The 18848-nt window shown below is 29.9% G+C and overlaps 1 protein-coding gene and 1 pseudogene across 2 annotated transcripts; both read left to right on the top strand.

Annotated features, from left to right (window-relative positions):
- Positions 1–1132: 1132 nt before the first annotated feature.
- On the top strand, positions 1133–7584 carry MKS88_005681 (uncharacterized protein; the record flags this gene model as incomplete). Its single annotated transcript, XM_067218965.1, has 18 exons — positions 1133–1378; positions 1536–1693; positions 1827–1908; positions 2077–2124; positions 2253–2312; positions 2524–2664; positions 2843–3040; positions 3164–3230; positions 3480–3711; positions 3879–3942; positions 4088–4192; positions 4668–4736; positions 4979–5029; positions 5159–5426; positions 6013–6089; positions 6570–6704; positions 6895–6962; positions 7500–7584. 18 exons carry the CDS (start codon positions 1133–1135, stop codon positions 7582–7584), a joined length of 2154 nt encoding a protein of 717 aa, XP_067070888.1.
- Positions 7585–9355: 1771 nt separating this feature from the next.
- MKS88_005680 lies at positions 9356–18374 on the top strand (annotated as a pseudogene). Its single transcript has 4 exons — positions 9356–10481; positions 10682–16567; positions 16654–16828; positions 16934–18371. Coding segments are annotated over exons 1-4 (8625 nt in total).
- The last annotated feature ends 474 nt before the right edge of the window (positions 18375–18848 follow it).

The raw sequence follows: 18848 nt of genomic DNA, 5'->3' as shown, positions 1-18848 counted from the left end.
AAGATTATGTTTGAGGGTAAATGAACGAGTACAAAAACAGATAAAAATATATTTGAGTATGCATGTATATATATATATATATGATTAATTATGTGTATATATAATTTCGTGGTTATATGAACACGTGTTTGTTTTGGAAAATGGCACTATGAGAGGGTATTCCTAACTGTGGTAAATATGAGGTAGGATTGCCAAGAAAAGAAGGTGGGAGAGGTTTGAAAAAAAAGTTTTGTTGAAATTGTATTTTTATTCGCGTATATGAGAATATGAACACATATATATAAATATATATATATGTTCAAATGTTATACACGGTAAACATGAAGAAACTTCTTTTCCTTTCTCTGCTGTTCCTCGTAGTATGCAGCTTCCACTTTAAAAATGAACACTGACTTGTGCTTTGATTAGATTCATTATATTTTACCGTTTCGTCATGTTGAATTTTTTATTCCGTTCGTATGTTCGTATGATCGTATGTTCGTATGATCGTATGTTCGTATGTTCGTATGTTCGTATGTTCGTATGTTCGTATGTTCGTATGACCGTATGTTTTTATGATCTTTTTGTAGTTAATTTGTTGTTTTTTCATAGTTTTTTTTTTTTTTTTCGCTGATTGTCAAGCTACTTTTAATTTTAATTTTAACTTTAATTTTTTTTCTTTTTCGATGTCGAGTAAAGTTCCCCAAGCATGCTGAAGTTGCCTTTACTAGAGGTACCACGTCCTTTTGAATTTACATAATCAGAATTTTGCAAAAAAAAATATTTCATGTACATTCCTGTGCGTGTATATATAAATGCACAATTGTATAGGTATTCATGTATATTAGCTCTCCTACTCTTCTTTTCATTTTTTGTAACACTTCAAATATTTCCCCCTTCCTTCAAATATATATATATATGTATATGTACATATATGTATATGTATATATATTAAAAAAGAAGAAACTTGTTTTTTTTTTTTTTTAAATGTTGAGTATAAATTATGAGCGAGCAAGGTAAAATCAAGTAAGTAGCCAATAATGTTAATTGTCATGATGGAAATACCTCTACACTTTTTTGTGTTAAGTGTATACACGTAGTTCCTCACACACAAGTATCACTATGTTTGGAAATTAAAAATAGAGGAAACAAAATGAATGCAATTAAAAAGCAAATGAAGTGCTCACCATATCGCAGCAATTTCAGGAGAAGAACATTTTACAGCTCTGTAGTTATCAATAGCTTTGACTTTAAGAACAACCAACAACTTTTACTCACAAAAGTTGAAGTAGTAAAAAATAAAAGTCAACTAATTAATAACTGTTCGAATTTTTTAAAAAATTTTGAAAATTTCTCAGTTATTTGTTGCTCTTGCAATGACCCAAAAAATAAAGTTCAAGTAGGTGAAAAAAAGAAGAGGCAAAAAAAGTGGTACCAAAAAAAAATAATACAAAAGAATGCTGATAAAAAAAGAAAAGATCAGCTTAACATTGTTCCTAATGTGTTCATAATGCGCTCATAATTTTTTTTTTTTTTTCTGGCCCTTTTTTCCAAAGCTGAAAAAGTCGCTGTGGTTCTCAAGCATAGGATTAGAGATAAAGGATTTTCTAGACTACTGTTATAAAGATAATGCTGAATTAAAAAAAGATAAAGTAAAAGTTTTTGAAGAAATTGTAAAATTGCAATGCCCAGTAATACTAAGGGACAAGAATACGTAATTACAGAAAAAAGAGAAAAATGAGTAACTCAATTTTTATGTTGTTCCTTTTTTTTTTTTTAATTTTTAATATTTATTTTTTTATCCACATTTTCACTTCACCCATTTCGTTTCTTACATATTAATGAAGGATCCTGGTTGAAGGTGAAATAGCCCCTAAGAAAGTAGTCAACTCAGCTAAAAGGATAAGACACTTTTTCAATATATCGGAAGTACATGTATGAATAATTGGCTACACATCAAATAATAGCGGGAAGTTCTTGCACTTGTCATTTATCCTTTTGGTTTTAGTTCACTCTATCGTATGGATGTGATGTTTTGTTCAGCGTTCGTTCAGCGTTTTTCATTTTATTTTTATTTATTTATTTTTTTTTTGTTAGACGTGCAGAAGCTGCTACCAGAAAAATAAATGCAAACGATTTCTGCAGGTAGGGGAGGACAAAAGAGGAATACAAATGCGCATATATACACAAGGTTTATTCGTTTTACTACTCCAACTTCTTAACCTACTGTGTTATCAATGCATTTTTTTATTTCCCCTTCTTCCTCCCTTTAGAAATACTCAGGTGAACCGGACTTTTCTGATTTCACTCGATTAATGACGGGATACTATAATGTAAAAATATTTGCATTAAAAAGAAAAAAAGAAGGAAGAATAGCATAAAAATAAGTACTCATATATTTAAATGCTTATCTTCTCGAAGCTTGGGCATATGTACGAATGTGCTCACCTGCGTAGGAAGAATAAACATAGGAGTTTTACTCATCTTGTAGCATTCTTCACGTAATCAGCTTTTTACTCTTATTATTTACTGTTCACCTTATAGATATGCAAAATTTACATAAAGAGAAAAGATGAAGACCGAGAGGAGTTGATTCCCATAGTAGAGAAAGTGAACCACTTCCATTTTGTTCTTTTCCACATGTACAACTATCTGCTTAAGCACAAGCATTTTAACTATAGCAATGTAATAGCGCAAAAAGAATGGAAAAAAGATGAAAAAATAAAGAGAAACTGTTCGTAGTATAAAAATGTACACATTTACTTAATCATTATATATAAAAAGTATGCTGGTAGCATGCACAGATTCGTACATACATGCATACATGCATACATACATATATATATATGTACATTGCGCATAGGTTGAGGAAGGTAGTAGAACCGCCATATTGAAATACTTAAAAGAGAAGAGAAAGAATACGTTGTTAATAAAAAATCAGTTCATACAAGAAAAACTTTTAAACATACCGAAGGAATACTCAGATATTATGATACCTACAGCTAAAGCTAAAATGAAAAAAAGACAAAAAAATATTTTTGAGAGAGTACAAAAATTTAAGGTAACAAAAAACAAAATAAATCATATGAAGAAAAAATTATGTCGAAGTGTACAGTGCAGTTGTATAATTTTTGTTTTTTTATTACAAATAATTATGCTACTTTTTTTTTTTTCTTTTTTTTAGAAAAAATCAAAAATATCGGAAGCGGAAGAGGAGAAGTTCATATGGGTTGAGGAGACGGGGGAAGAAGGTGCTTTTCGTTTATACTTATTTTACTAAAATTACGACTACCATTACTATTACTATTACTGTTACTTTTCCTTTCCTTTCCATTTTCTTCTTTTTTTTTTTTTTTTTTTTTTTTTTTTCTTTTGCTACACTCCTCCTTGCCTTACGAACCCCCTTTGACAGCACACGAAAAAAAAGGTCATATTATATCATATCATGTCAAACATCTGTGCATTCACTTATCTTCCATGAATGATAATTTTTTTTTTAGACCAAAACGATAACAATATACATCATTCAGATAATCCGTGTGCTAATGAAATGGATGAGGGTACGGATGTGCTAAATGACACATACGATGATATGCACAACACATTGACTGAAATAAAAAGTAGTTGTGAAAATTCTCCCATGCTTCGTTTTCACTATATATCTAAAAAAGGGGAAGACAACTCATATGATACCATTTTAAATTATAATAGCTTATATAATAAATATACAGAGTAAGTCACCCCTTAAAAAAATGCTGCATTTGAGTTTTCCCAATTCGTATGGGAGTGTATATGTACATATGTGTATAGATGTGTGTATACGTACTATTATTTACTCCTTTTTTTTTTTTCTTTTTTTTTTTTTTTCCCCCATATTTTCTTTTCCCGTGCCCCTTTAGGCTCCTAGAAAAAAGAGTGTACGTTAACTTGGATGATCAAGAGATCAACGAGGACATAATTAAGGTATTCCTTCATTGGCGCATGTGCAAAACTTATATCAAGACAGTCTTATATGTCGTTACATACGAAACTATAAAGTATGTTTTATAATGTACAAACTCAAATTTACACTTTTTTTTTTTTTTTTTTTTTTTTTTTTCTCAATCAGTCTGAGAAGGTCCTTTTCAAAATACCTCAAGAGATAGGAGGATATACCTTCATAAATTATATCGAGCAAGAGCCAAACAATTATATTTTCCCCTTAAATGAAAACGTATGTGAATGAACACTGAGTGGTTAAGTGGCTTAAGTGCATTTAACCATATAATATAGTATACATACATGACAACATACACATGACTATACACACTTGATGACATACACATTGACCCCCCCTTAATTTTCGAATTTCCACATGAAGTTGTACAAAGGGATACAAGTGTACAAGAAAGAAGAAATAAATTTGGGTACATTTTGGAATAATATTGAAAAGGAACCTTTGAGGATCAAAAAAATAAATTTTTTTAACCCATTTAACATAAAGCATGTACAAAAAAAAAAAATGGGGAAAAAAGGAAAAAAAAGGAATAGTTATATGAGCAACTATTAGTACATAGTCATAACAATAATAATGGCCGTTCTATTATTTTATTATTTTTTTAATTTTATTTATTTTTTAATTTTTAATTTTTAATTTTATTTATTTTTTAATTTTATTTATTATTTTTTTTTTTCCATATTTTTCGAAGAATCTGGAGTTGCTAAAAGGAAGACAAGTGAAAACAAATGACAGCAAACACAATTGCGAACAGGACGAGGTAATTATGAGAAGAAAAAAAATGTTGTCTACGGTCCCTATTCATGATATGTGCATGTACACACATATATACATATATACACACATATATACACACATATATACACACATATATACACACATATATACACACATATATACACACATATATACACACATATATACATATATACATACATATATATATATATTGAATGCTTATTCAGTCCAATGCTGTATTTTTTTTATTTTTTTTTTTTTTAGGAAATTACGGAGCTTACAGATGTTATAAAAAGATCATTAAAAGATAGCTTTGTTTTACTTTTTGTTTTGTTCATCCTTTAAATTTTTATACTCTCCCATACCTCACTTATGTGCATGTATATATATACACTTTTTTGTATTTATTTTTGTATGTATGTATGTATGTATGTATGTGTGCAGGACTTGAGCAGTTTCCAGGAGTACATATACAACAGGAGTGAAGCAGAAAAAATAGACAAAAAAATAAACAGAAGAAGCAGAATAAACTCACTGATGAAATTAGAAAGCCCCTCATCTTCATATGGTCAACACGGTCAAGAGAATGATGACAGTGAGGATGCAAGATTTGAATATTTTAAGGTACTTAAAAAATATAATAAAAAAAATAATAATACTGATAATGATGATAATAATAATAATAATAATGGCAGTAATAATAATAATGATAGTAATAAGTGAAGGAGCAGCCTCTGCGTATACGTATGTACCAATGTTTACATGTATTTATGTATGTACATATTTACACTACATAAATATGTGTACATATGTATTTGTACGCACACATACAAATGTGCACGTTTTTAATTTTGTTAGCAACTGAGGGACCGTTCGCCGAACTTTGATGAGCATGTCGAAATAAAGGAAGAGTTCAACAGCATATACAATGATACTTATCATGGTATATTAACATGAAAGAGAAACATCTTATACTTGCGCGCGTACAAACATGCTAACATATTTATATATATATATATATATATATATATGTAAATATATATGTATAAATCTATACATATGAAGGCGCAAATATTTCAGTACGATTCTGCGTCAATATAGAGCTTCGTAGTTAACACTTCTCTCTTTTTTTTTTTTTTTTTGCAAAATGCAGAGAAAGAGGCAAACGACCGCATATATACACACACATACAATATAAGGAGAAGATTAAATGAAGAACAAATGAGTAAATAATAAAAGAATATAAAAACCTTAAAATGTGTAATTGTGTAAAACTCTGTTCCTTTTTTCTCTTTTAGCTCACAAGGGAGTTACGTTAGAAGATATTGAAGAAGAAAGGAAGAACCTCATTGAGCGGGATAAGAAAGAATTAAAAGTTAAAAAGGCTAAGAAATATTTTGAAAAAAAAATTAAATAAACAAAATTTAGTGCAACGTGCACTCTTGTGGGGAAAGGGGCCTTCCCTATTGCCTTTTTTTTTTTTTTTTTTTTTTTTTTGCCTATTATGTTTTATTTCGCGTTACTGCTTTGTTTTGTTGAGTTTTCTTTCATATCCTTATTCCGATTTTTTATCTTTATTTTTATTGTTAATATTTTTTTTATCATAATTTTTTTGTTAATATTTTTTTTATCATAATTTTTTTGTTAATATTTTATCATAACTTTTTTGTTAATATTTTTTTTATCATTTTTTTACTATTTTGTTAATATTTTTTTTATCATTTTTTAACTATTTTGTTAATATTTTTTTTATCATTTTTTTACTATTTTGTTAATATTTTTTTTATTATTATTTTTATTCTTCTACTTTTTTTTTTTTTTTTTTTTTTTTTTTTTTTTTTTTTTTTTTGCACAGGAGCACTCCTTTTACATTTGTAAAAATGCTAAATTTCCGGAGCTGCAGAATGGGGAGAACACGAAAACACTAAACCGAAACAAATATTTAAACGATGAACTGCAAGAATATATGAGACCTCAATCTTCTGTCCATGTGCGTATTTGCATATACGTGTACATCGCTGTACGTGCATGTATATTAGTCAGTTGTGGATAATGGAAATTTTGTCTTTTCCTATTTTTCCAATAAATAATGACAACATACATACAAGAAGTTATCTCCCGAGTTTTTATTATTTCGTTTTATTTTATATTGTTTTATTCTTTTTTTATTTTGTTTACAGAAAAATAATTTGAAGATAAAGGAGTTAAAGGAGGAAACCATACAGGCTCACTCCTCATCGACAAAAGGGTAAAGCAGAAAGTTGATAAATGATCTCATTTGCATTCCATCCTTATTTGTTTTCATTTTATGTTCAGCATATGTTACTTGTGCAGTTTTCTACAAATGTTTGTGTACATGTGCAGGCACGTACATACACATATAACTGCACTTTTGTCTTGTATGTAAATTCCATAAATAGACAAGCATGCGTTAATCTGATAATCCCATTTTTTTTTTTCATTATTATTTCGTTACCTTACTGTTAATATTTTTTTATCATTTTTTTACTATTTTGTTAATATTTTGTTAATATTTTTTTACTATTTTGTTATTATTTTGTTAATATTTTGTTAATATTTTGTTAATATTTTGTTAATATTTTGTTAATATTTTGTTAATATTTTGTTAATATTTTTTTACTATTTTGTTATTATTTTGTTAATATTTTGTTAATATTTTGTTAATATTTTTTTTATCATTTTTTTACTATTTTGTTAATATTTTTTTTTATCATTTTTTTTACTATTTTTATATTTTTTTTTTTTTCCTTGCACATTTTGACAGATCTAAAAGTTTACAGATTTTTTTAAAAAAGGAAAGGAAAAAACGTTTTAAAGGAAAAGCGGATATGCGCGAAGAGAAACTTTAGAAACGACAACGTACTTTCATTTTTCCTTATAATGAAAAGAATGAGCTACGAGGACTACTTACATGTTACGCATACTGAATTTATGCATGTATATATATGCATACATATAAACACGTATGTGCGAGCATTAACGCTTGTTTCATCAGTAAAAACCCCATTTTTGTAATATTTTAAAACATGATTCGGATCATAAAAAGAAAAAAACAATATTTTGCTAAAATTCAAAAAGGAAGACGCAAGAAGAAAGAGAAATGAATTTTATTTGCTCCTTCGAGATTGAGAAGTGAAATATGTAAAAATAGAAAATAGCATGATATGAAGCATGGTAAAACATAGCAAAGCATGAACAAATATAATAAAATAAAAAAATTAAAATAAAACCTAGTAACACCCAGTAAAACGCAATAAAAGAATAATAGCAATGAGTAAAGTTAAAATAGGTGCTCAACTTGCTAAGTATTCCTTCTTACAAAAAAAAAAAAAAAAAAAAAAAAAAAAAAAAAAATATATATATATATATATATATATATATATATATATATATATATAATTACATGCATACGTACATATTGTAATATCTTTAAAAGGATAACACAGTTACCATTTTGGGCTTTTAATTTTTAAGAATACATGATATTACTTAAACCAGAGGAGAGTTAAGTAGTGTAGCAGAACTAGTCAAAACTATATTACAATTTATATGCTAATCTACAGGAATTTTTAAACATGTGTCATATATATGAGTATAAATTATAATATGACTTCTAAGTCAAGAAGTGTGCATATGCATTTAATAGTAATGTACTTAGGACGCGTGCTATACGTGTACACATACATATGTATAAGCTTACATATATATATATATATATATATATATATATATATATATGTGCATACATACAAAAACGTAAACCAAATGGACGCTCACTATGTAATTGTAAATGTGCAGGAAAGCACGCCAAAAAAAAAAAAAAGCTATTTTGGCTCTTCTTTTTTAAAAACAGTGTTGACGAAATGGAAGAAATTTTTTTTTTTTTTAATTTAAAATTAAAGGCTTCTTTACAATTTCCATCGTTATCGTAATTACCATCATATCGTCATATCGGCATTATCATAATCATTATCATTAGTTTCGTTGTTTCCATTATTATCCTTATTATTAGCACTGTTATTTTATTTTATTTTTTAAAGCTTGTAACATTTTATTTCGTTCACTTTTTTTCCCCTTTTTTCCTTTTATTTTATTTATTTATTTTTTTTTTTCAAGCGAAGAATTCTTTAGTTTTTGAGAAGTATACTCGTTATATGCACATATCCTTTCGAATGAATGCATATATTTGTGAAAGTATTTATGCGCGTGTTTAAGTATATTTTTATTCATGCATTTATTTATGTTTGTATGTTATGTGTATGTATTTATGTATGCATTTATGCATGTATGTATTTATTATTTATGCATGTATTGGGGCATGTATATATATATATATATATATGTTTGTAAGTATATACAAGAATGTAAAACATGCGCGCACTGTATTTATGTGCGTATATGCATATATATATATATGTACATAAAAACGTATATATACAATTGATATATGTATATGTATATATACATTTATGTACAAACGTATTGCTTAACAACCTATGCTTGATTTTTTTTTTTTTTTTTTTTTTATGTAAATAGAGTTTGCCACAAAAAAGTAAGCAACTCTTCTGAACAGTTGCCTCCCTTTTTTTTTTTTTTCTTTTTTCCCTCTGAACTCACAAAATGTATATTGAAAAATTGAATTTAAATTCGGAAAATGAAAAGATCACAAGCCTAGACTTTCAACCATGTACTAATTTAAATAGATTGGCTATTTCCAGCCTTCATCAAATAAAAATTTATCATATTCCTTTGTATGATACAAATTTAAAAAACAGTAAAATAAAAATTGAGCTTTTGTTCATAAGTAATGATCATAAATTAGTTTACATTAACACGATCAGGTGGAGTTTTAATGGTCAATTTTTGGCTAGCTGTGATAGTGGGGGAACATTAGTATGTTATGAATTGGATATAAATAAAAATACCATTAAAAAGAATATAGAAGAAATAAAAAATAATGCTATAATAAAAGATAGCAATAACAATATTGTTAAGCAGAGCACTACAAATGTGTTGTGCAATTCATTGAATAGTTATAATAAGGAAGAATGGAAAATGACGAGGTGCATAAAAATACATGAGAATGGAGAAATTTTCGACCTTGCCTGGTCACGCGATAATGAACATGTGGTGTGTGGAGTTTCAAAAGGAGTAGTCTACATTTGTAATTTAAAAAAATCGTATATATCTCATAAATTGTTTGTTAAAGGGACTACAGAAAATATAAAAGGAGTTTCTTTTCATCCAACAAATAATTCAATAATTGCTCAAAGTAGTGATAATATTATGTGCTTGTGGAAAAAAATAAATATTTATCCTGAACAAGGCAATAATAATTTATGCATAATACAAAATAAAAAAAGTTATGATCACAATGAAAATAATTCTTCGCAATCCTATGAATGTATAACATCAATGCAAAATGATTTTCCAGCTTCACAAAATATAGCAAGAGAATATTTTGAATATATGTATGAAGAAAATATGAACAAGAAATATAAAAATATTGACACACCAACTATTCGTCATATTTATTTTGATAGTTTTGGTAAATATGCCACTATTACACACATACCGAACAATGGAAGAAATTGTGGAATATTATTAAAAATAGATAACAATGAGCAAATAAACAAAAATAGACTATTTTTAGATGGACATGGGAGTTGCATAAGAGTAGCAAAAATAGGGCAGAGAGTATTTGTAGATGTTAAAAAGAATAAATTGTACAGTTTATACTGTCAATGTAGTGATAATGGAGTTATATCCTTATGGAAAATTTTCCTAAAAAGGATAAAAAAAGCTATACATATTGTTAATGACCATTCTGAGTTTAAAAAAAACACAGTAAATCTTTCATTTGAAAGAAATAAAAAGCTAGATTCAAAAAAAAAAAAAGAATAAATAAATATGCAAAATGTTTTTTAATTATTCAAAATTTATTAGAAGAACAAACGTGTGCAGTTGATTTAAGCTGGTCAGACAATTATGACCAATTAGTTATCGGAGCGTCCAACGGGTCAGTGTACATTGTACAAATAAATATAAATAAAATTAATTTAAAACCCTTTTATCATAATGTACATTTAGAAGTTAATGAAATAGCAATAGATATTAATAAAGAGGAAAAGGAAATAGATGAAAAAATTGTAAAAAAGGATAATAAACAAATAAAAGATAAAGTAGTAGACAAAAAAGTGAAAAACAGAATAACTCCAAAGATTAAGTACTTATATGATGATTATGGCAATATAATAGAAAATACGAAATCGCATGAGATCATACACATCCTCAGCTGCACCATACACCCATTCCGTACTAGTAGCTCTGACAGTGCAAATGGAAACAGCACCAGATGTGCTGTTAGGAGCAACTGTGGATATGGCACAAATAGTAATAGAAATATTAATAGTAATAGTAATATTAATAGTAATAGTAATATTAATAGTAATAGTAATAGTAATAGAGATAGCTATAGAGGCAGCTGCAGCAGTGTGAGTAATAATGATAAAAATAGTGATAGCGATAGAGAAAGCAGTTACTGTAGCAGTGCAAAGGACGGTATAAGTAGCGGTGGTTATAATGGCTATAACTACGGTAATGGCAATAACAGCGATAACAGTACCAGGGAAACATACAGCTTTTTCCCCCTTTTCTTTATGAAAAAGGGAAAAAACTGCAGGGAGTTGCAAGTAGGCATGCATAATGTTTCTTTTGTCGTGAACTCCATCGTATGCATTATTTTTAAAATAATCGATTTTGTAATAAAAAGACTTCATTGTATCTGTGAAGAGTGTGTATACTTAAAATTTATTTGTCACTACAAAAAAAGTGGTAGTAATTTGAATTTTATCGCAGCATATGATTATTACTCATTCATCAGTGCGATTAACGATCCATGTGATAGACAAAGTGTTTACTTTTCTATGAGTGAAATAAAAGGAGGTTGTGACAGCTACAAGAGGGTATGTGTTGAGGGAAGTGATGGGTGTGGAAATGGAGAAGGGAAAGACGGTGTGGAGACAGGCTCGAAAAATGCCAGCAATGACAAGGGAAATGATGACGATAACAAGGGTGATAACAGCAGTAAGAACAACGATAATAACGGCGGTAATAACGATGGTAATAACAATGGTAATAACAATGGTAATAACAATGGTAATAACGATGGTAATAACGATGGTAATAACGATGGTAATAACGACGGTAATAACGACGGTAATAACGACGGTAATAACGATGGTAATAACAATGGTAATAACGACGGTAATAACGACGGTAATAACAATGATAATAACAATGATAATAACAATGGTAATAACGATGGTAATAACGATGATGATGATAAAAAGGACGAGGAAAATGATCATGGTGGCAGTGAGGAGGACGATGCGTCCAATAAGAGTGACAACGACAAACGAAAAAGTAAGACAAGTAAGAAAATACGTAAAAGAAAGAATGACGATAAAGATGATACCACTAATAGCGGTGCAAATAGCGGTGTCAATAACGGTGCCAGTAGCGGTGCAAATAGCGGTGTCAATAGCGGTGCAAATAGCGGTGTCAATAACGGTGCCAATAACGGTGTCAATAACGGTGCCAATAACGGTGCCAATAACGCTACTAATAACAGTGCGAAGAAAAACATAAATTTGGAGAAACATATTGATGATAACAAAAAAATCAGCGTAATGAACAGTCAAAATATAAGCGATTGCAATAATGGCAGTAGTGATAAGAAGGAGTTATGCCATGTTAACAATGAACTCTGTAATAGTGAAAATAATAGCAGCGGTAATGCCAGTGGTAGTGTCAGTAGTAATAAAAGCAGCAACAACAGTAGCAATGTTGACAGTCACAACAGCAGTAATATGAACAGCAATAATAATAATCGAAGTGTAGATCGCAATGAGGGGTACTCCCCACCGAATCCCCTGCACGTGGAAGACTTGTCCGAAGACGAAAATAAAAATATTAACGTGAAAATTCTGGATATAATAAGGAATAATTATAATAAGGAAAACTACGATGTTGCTACAATACCAATAATAAATGACGGTATTTGTAAATTTCAGCATATGGAACACAATAAAGAAATAGAAATAAGTAAATTTAATGAGAGTTCTAATTTTATTAATGAAAAAACGTCAGCTGGTACTACGGGTATTGGAAATATAAACATTCAAATAGATAGCAAAAAAAAAAAAAAAAATAGAAAAATTAGTTCTAATGAGAAAAAAGAGGGTAAGAAAAGCACAAAAAAGGATAAGAAAAAGGACGACAAAAAAAGTACGAAGGGGGAATCAAAAAAGAGAGATAACAAGGGGGAAAAAAAGGATGCAGAGAAGGATGCAGGAAAAGACGAAAAGGCAAATGACAAGAGAGAAGGGAAACAAAATGATAAGAAAGAAGTGAAGCGAAAAGACAAGAAAGAGGGGAAGCGAAAGGAAAAGAAGGAAAGGAATGAGGAACATGTACAGGAACTTGTAAGGGATGAAATTAAAGAATCGGGGAAGGAGGGGGAAAAGGAAATGGTAAAAGAAGCGCAAATTAAGGGAGAGAATAAGGAGGATAATAAGGACGAAAATACGGTTGAGAGGGGAGGAAAAAGGAAAGAAAAAAAGAAGGTGTCGAAAAAGGACCGAAACAAACACACGAATAAAGAACAAAGAAAGAAGAACAAAAAAAGCCCGAAGAAGAATAAACATACGAACAACTCAGATATGGAATGGGAAAATTTCAATCCACATGCGGAACTGTGTAATCCGTTCGATGAGAAAGATAATGAGGTAGAGCAAGGCACTAAAAATGTATCAAAAAAAAATAAAGATGATTTAAATTCAAATAATTTAAAGAAAAAAAAAGAGCTTCAAAAAGAGACACAAAAAGATTGTCAAAAGAAAAGTATACATAATGAAAATAAAAAGAAAAATAAGAATAACAATTCATTCTCCTCAAATGAAGTGAACAACATCGAGTTGACGAAATCAAATGGTATTTTGAAGAATTATGCGAACGAAAGTATAAACGATCCGTGTGCTAAACATGGAAAGAGTAAAAATTTGACTAAAGCGAATGTTAAGATAGAAAAAGACTTCATGAATTCAGTAAAAAATAATAATAGGGAAGAGGACGGTAAACAGATAACAATAGAAGGAAGTACTAACAGAAATAGCAATAAAAGTAACTGTATTAGTGATAGTAAAAATATTAATAACAGAAGTAGTAACCATGGAAATAACTATGACAGTAACGTGATAAGAAAAAAAAAGAAAATGAACAAAAGAATTTTCCAGAGTGAGAGTGTGTTCGATGCGCAAGATATGTCTAAAAAGGGAACTCCAATGAAAAAGGGAAAAACAGAAATACACTTTTCAAGTATAAACCGCGATCAGAAGGTTGTTAACGTGTTTGTTAAGAAAGATAAGGAGAAAAATGAGGGTGCAGTGGGTACAGCGGCATATGCGTCTGATGCGGAACGAGTGAAAAAATATATGATCAAGAAGATTGAAGAGGGAAATATATACGCATATGACGAGGAAGAAGAGGATGAGAGGGATAACGAGGAAATTATACAAGGAGTGGATCCGGTAGAAGAACTAGAAGAAGAACAGGAAGGAGAACAAGAAAATGAAGGAGAAAATGAAGAAGAAAATGAGGAAGAAAATGAGGAAGAAAACGAAGAAGAAAACGAAGAAGAAAACGAAAACGAGAACGAGAACGAAGCGGAGGATGAGCAATGGACTCAAGACGGGTTTGAACAATTTATAGAAGAAGGAATGGAAGAAAATGGGACGATAGAACAGGAGGAGGAGGGGATATATGGAGGGTTTGAAAGTATGAAAGACTATCGGTATGAAGTGGAGGAGATGACAAATTATCAAGGAAGTAGACACCAAGGAAGAGAATACGAAATGAATGCAGATGGTATAGATCGTATGGATAGAGAAGAATATTATCACCTGACAGATGATCGTCCGTTAGATGAAGACGATAGGATGCTCCTTGATGTGAAAAAGGAGCACTACGAGGATATGCGCAATAATGTGATCAACAATATGTGTAATGATCAGTGCAACAATCCGCGTAATAATTCTCACAAAAGCTGGATTAACTCGAAGTTGAGGAAGAATAAATTGAACAATACCTATAAAAATAAAAAAAACATTGAATCAACCAAATTTTTCAAGAAGAGTAACTCGATGCATGGTAGTGATAGTGATGGTAATGGTGTCAGTAATTGTAATTACAATGGTAATAATTATCATGATAATGATAATGATGATGATGTAAATTTCGTTGATTTCTACAATTCGGGTAATGCAAACAACTTGATGAAGGACAACTACTACGACAATAATTCTAATGGTAAGGGAATAAAAAATATAGAGGGGGGGAAAGGCTTTCCTTTCATTGATAATAATGTATATTTTGAAAAATACATGGACAAAATTTTTTTTTTCGACAACAGAGGTGAAAATTGTACTGTTACTTGTCTGCGCAATATTGGAGTGAGAAATGATAATAGTGGTATTAGTTATGATGGTAACTACACTCGCAAGGATTACAATGATCGTAGTAACTACCGCTGTTACAGTGGTCGCATTAACCATAGCTATGATGATTATAAGAACTTGTTTAGCAGGAAATGTTTGTACCTGTTGTGGGAGGACGAGCTATCTGGAAAGATGGTTAAACATTTATTTTTCGACACGTACCTTTTTGTGATAAGTTTTAAATATAATTATTATTTATTGAATATATTTAATATAGAGAGTAAACTACTTGTACAGGATTATGTACTACCCCTTACTAAGGTGTATGATATTCGAATAATAAAACGTTTCGACATCGACAAGAATGTGTATACCTTTCTTTATACACATAATAATGAGCTATTTTATGTATATCAACTACTCAACTACTGTAATGTTTCACTGTTATACTTCTTTGATATATCTAAATTAGACACAGATGTAGAAAGCATTAAGATGAGTATCGTAGAGAAAATACGTAATGATAATTTCATCAATGTGGATGAAAAAAGAAAAAAAAAATTTATAAAAAATTATGAAAAAGAAGTCATTATGCAGAGAAAAAGAGAAATAAAGCAACTTTTGACAAATGCAAAGAGGGAGAAGCGTGCTCAGCATCCAAAGGGGAGGTTCGTGAGCAGAGCGAAGGAGGGAGAACATAATGATGAGCAGTATGACGAGCAGGACGACGGACAGGACGAAGCAGATATAAAATTGCTAATACAAAATATAACCTTCTATGATCATTTTAATTTTATTAATGATGAATCTGAAGTTACTGTTGAAAAAAGAGGTATCTTGAAAAATTCTGCACGAAAAAAGAAAAAGGGAAAGAGATTGATCAGTGAAAGGACAAAAGGGCACGGAGGAGGAACAACAGTATGGAAAGAAGAACCAATAGTAGGGCAAAGTTTTTCCCTAGGGTTTGAAACTGTAATGGGGGGAGAAAAAACAGAAACAAAGGAACAAGAAACTGTAGCAGAGAAAGAAGGAATAGTAGCAGAGAAAGAAGGAACAGTAGCAGAGAAAGAAGGAACAGTAGCAGGGAAAGAAGGAACAGTAGCAGGGAAAGAAGGAACAGTAGCAGGGAAAGAAGGAACAGTAGCAGGGAAAGAAGGAACAGTAGGGGGAAATTTTCCCGTAGGTGATGAAGCAGCAGTGGGGGAGGGAGAGGAACCAGTAGTAGGGGCAAAAGGCACACAAAGGAATTTTACTTCTTCTATTCAGAGTAACATAGAAATAAAGAAGGAGGAAGAATTTACTTCATATAATCCTAGCGAATTGTTGCACTCTCCAAGTGATTGTATGAATCCTTTAAAGGGAAGAAAGAGCAGAAATTCGCTAGAAAAAAAAAAAAAAAATTAAAAAAATTAAAAAAAATAGAACAACAAGAAAAAAGGGAAAACGGTAGGAATAACAACAAGAGAAGAAGTGGTATAAGCGGTATAAGCGGTATAAGCGGCATAAGCGGTATAAGCGGCATAAGCGGTATAAGCGGTATAAGCGGTATAAGCGAGAAGAACTACGTGGACGGAGTCTTCTTGGGAAACATCTGTGGGTACGATTTGCTTTACGATTTCATATACCGGAAAAGGTACTTCTTCTACAGTTACATGTATATATATATTTTTTTTAAAAATGGAATGATATTCATGTTTCGAAGGAATTTAATGAACAAGGGAACACGAGGAAATAATTGTAAAGAGAAAAGTACATATGAAAGCCCATTCGGAATTACTTTAAATGAAGAAGTATATGAAAATAATGGTGTTACACTAATATGTCGCATAGACAACATGTATTATAGTAAATCTTTATACTGTGATATAGAAATTACTGATACAGATACAGATGAAGATGAAGAGGAGGAAAAAGCAGGTAGAAGTAAGGATGATGAAAAGAGGGGAGTTATGCTATGTAGATATGTACACAAAGAGTCATACACTCCTAACAGTAACTACAACAATAACATGCGCGTTTGTGATGATTTGCACAAGATTCAAAAGAGGGGTATGAAGAACTTTTACTCGTACAGAAGCTTTTTTAACGTATACGATTATGATATAGAAAAGCTATTAAAATTTGAAAAGGAGTGTATTAATGTAGATGACAGTGAAAGAAAAAAGAAAAAAAAGCGAGTGAGTAAGATGAAGAATAAGACAAAAACGAAGATAAAAAGGAGAGTTGTTCTAGACATAAAAGACATAAGAAGAACAAAGAAAGTATCAGCAGATAGGAGAAGTCCAAAACGTAAGTTGAAGAGATATAAGGAAATTAACAAAATTAATAAAAACAATCATGCCATTTTTAAAGGTAAAAATTGCTTTTTACGAGAAGAAAAACATAACAACAAAATGAGGCTTTTTAATAATACATCACTCTGTAAAAGAGGAAAAGTGGGAACGTTAGTGCATGGAGGTGGTAATAATGGCGATAATGATAGTGGTGGCAGTAACTATGATAGTAACATCGATGGTAATGGTAAGAAGCACATCTCAGTTTTGAATTCGTTCAGCATTGTGGGTAATGACTGCTTCGACCATTTAAGCTTCTCAGAAATGTATGAGAAAAACGGAGAAAATGGTAAAAATGATAATTACCATAATGCTAGAAATACAAACTTTTATGTGAAGACAATAAAATATTTAGAAGCACAAATGAAATATAGCATATTAATAATGAATAAACATTGTTTTTTAAATTATTTATACATGTATTTTAAATTTTTAAAAGACCATATGGATATGCCAAGATTAGAACAGAATTTTAAATATTTCATACAAACAACATTACATCATGCGCAGAAATATTTATCTGATTTTCATATTTATTATGATAAGAAGAGTGAACCCTACTGGGTTGATACACAAGCATTATTATCAATGAATATACACTTTTTCTTTTTAGTATTATTCCTTTATCATAATTTCTTACTACCTATATATAGCACTTTTCAACGTAAAAAGAACCACGTACAAACAGATAATAAATTATTCAACTTGTTCAATTATATCAGCTTTTTTAAGCAAACGCAGAATTCAATTTTTCAAATACAAAAAATTTTTGAGAGAAACATTCATCACTTAGTAGTGGGTACCTTGTGAACGTGTAGTTGGGGGAGGGTAACCTGCTTTTGACAAATTTTGACTTTCCCAGATATTCCTAAAGTTTATAGGAAGATGTACAGACCATGTCGGGGTGTTACATAAAACTGCGGCTTTGATATTGCTTCGATTTTGCTGCATTTTTGCGTACGTACATGTGTATACTGCTGCTTTATGCACATATGTTAATTACGCATTATTCCTTTCTACGTAATTTCATGCAGTTATAAGAAGTTTTACCAATTATGCTTATTTCTACGTTGATCTTTTTTTTCTCTTTTTTCTTTTTTTTTTTTTTTTTTTTTTTTTTTTTTTTTTTTTTTTTTTTTTTTTTTTTTTTTTTTTTTTTTTTGTTTCCTTTTTTCCACTCGCTTTAATGAAAAAACGCATCTTTAACTACTACTAAAAAAAATATATATATATATATATATATATATATAGCAGTTTGCCTAAATTTGACAAAAAAAAAAAGAA

The sequence above is a fragment of the Plasmodium brasilianum genome, chromosome 14 (assembly GCF_023973825.1).
Source record: "Plasmodium brasilianum strain Bolivian I chromosome 14, whole genome shotgun sequence".
In the NCBI taxonomy this organism is placed as follows: domain Eukaryota; phylum Apicomplexa; class Aconoidasida; order Haemosporida; family Plasmodiidae; genus Plasmodium; species Plasmodium brasilianum.
The sequence above is the reverse complement of the archived record's forward strand: the minus strand, read 5'-3'. Positions and strand labels throughout refer to the sequence as shown.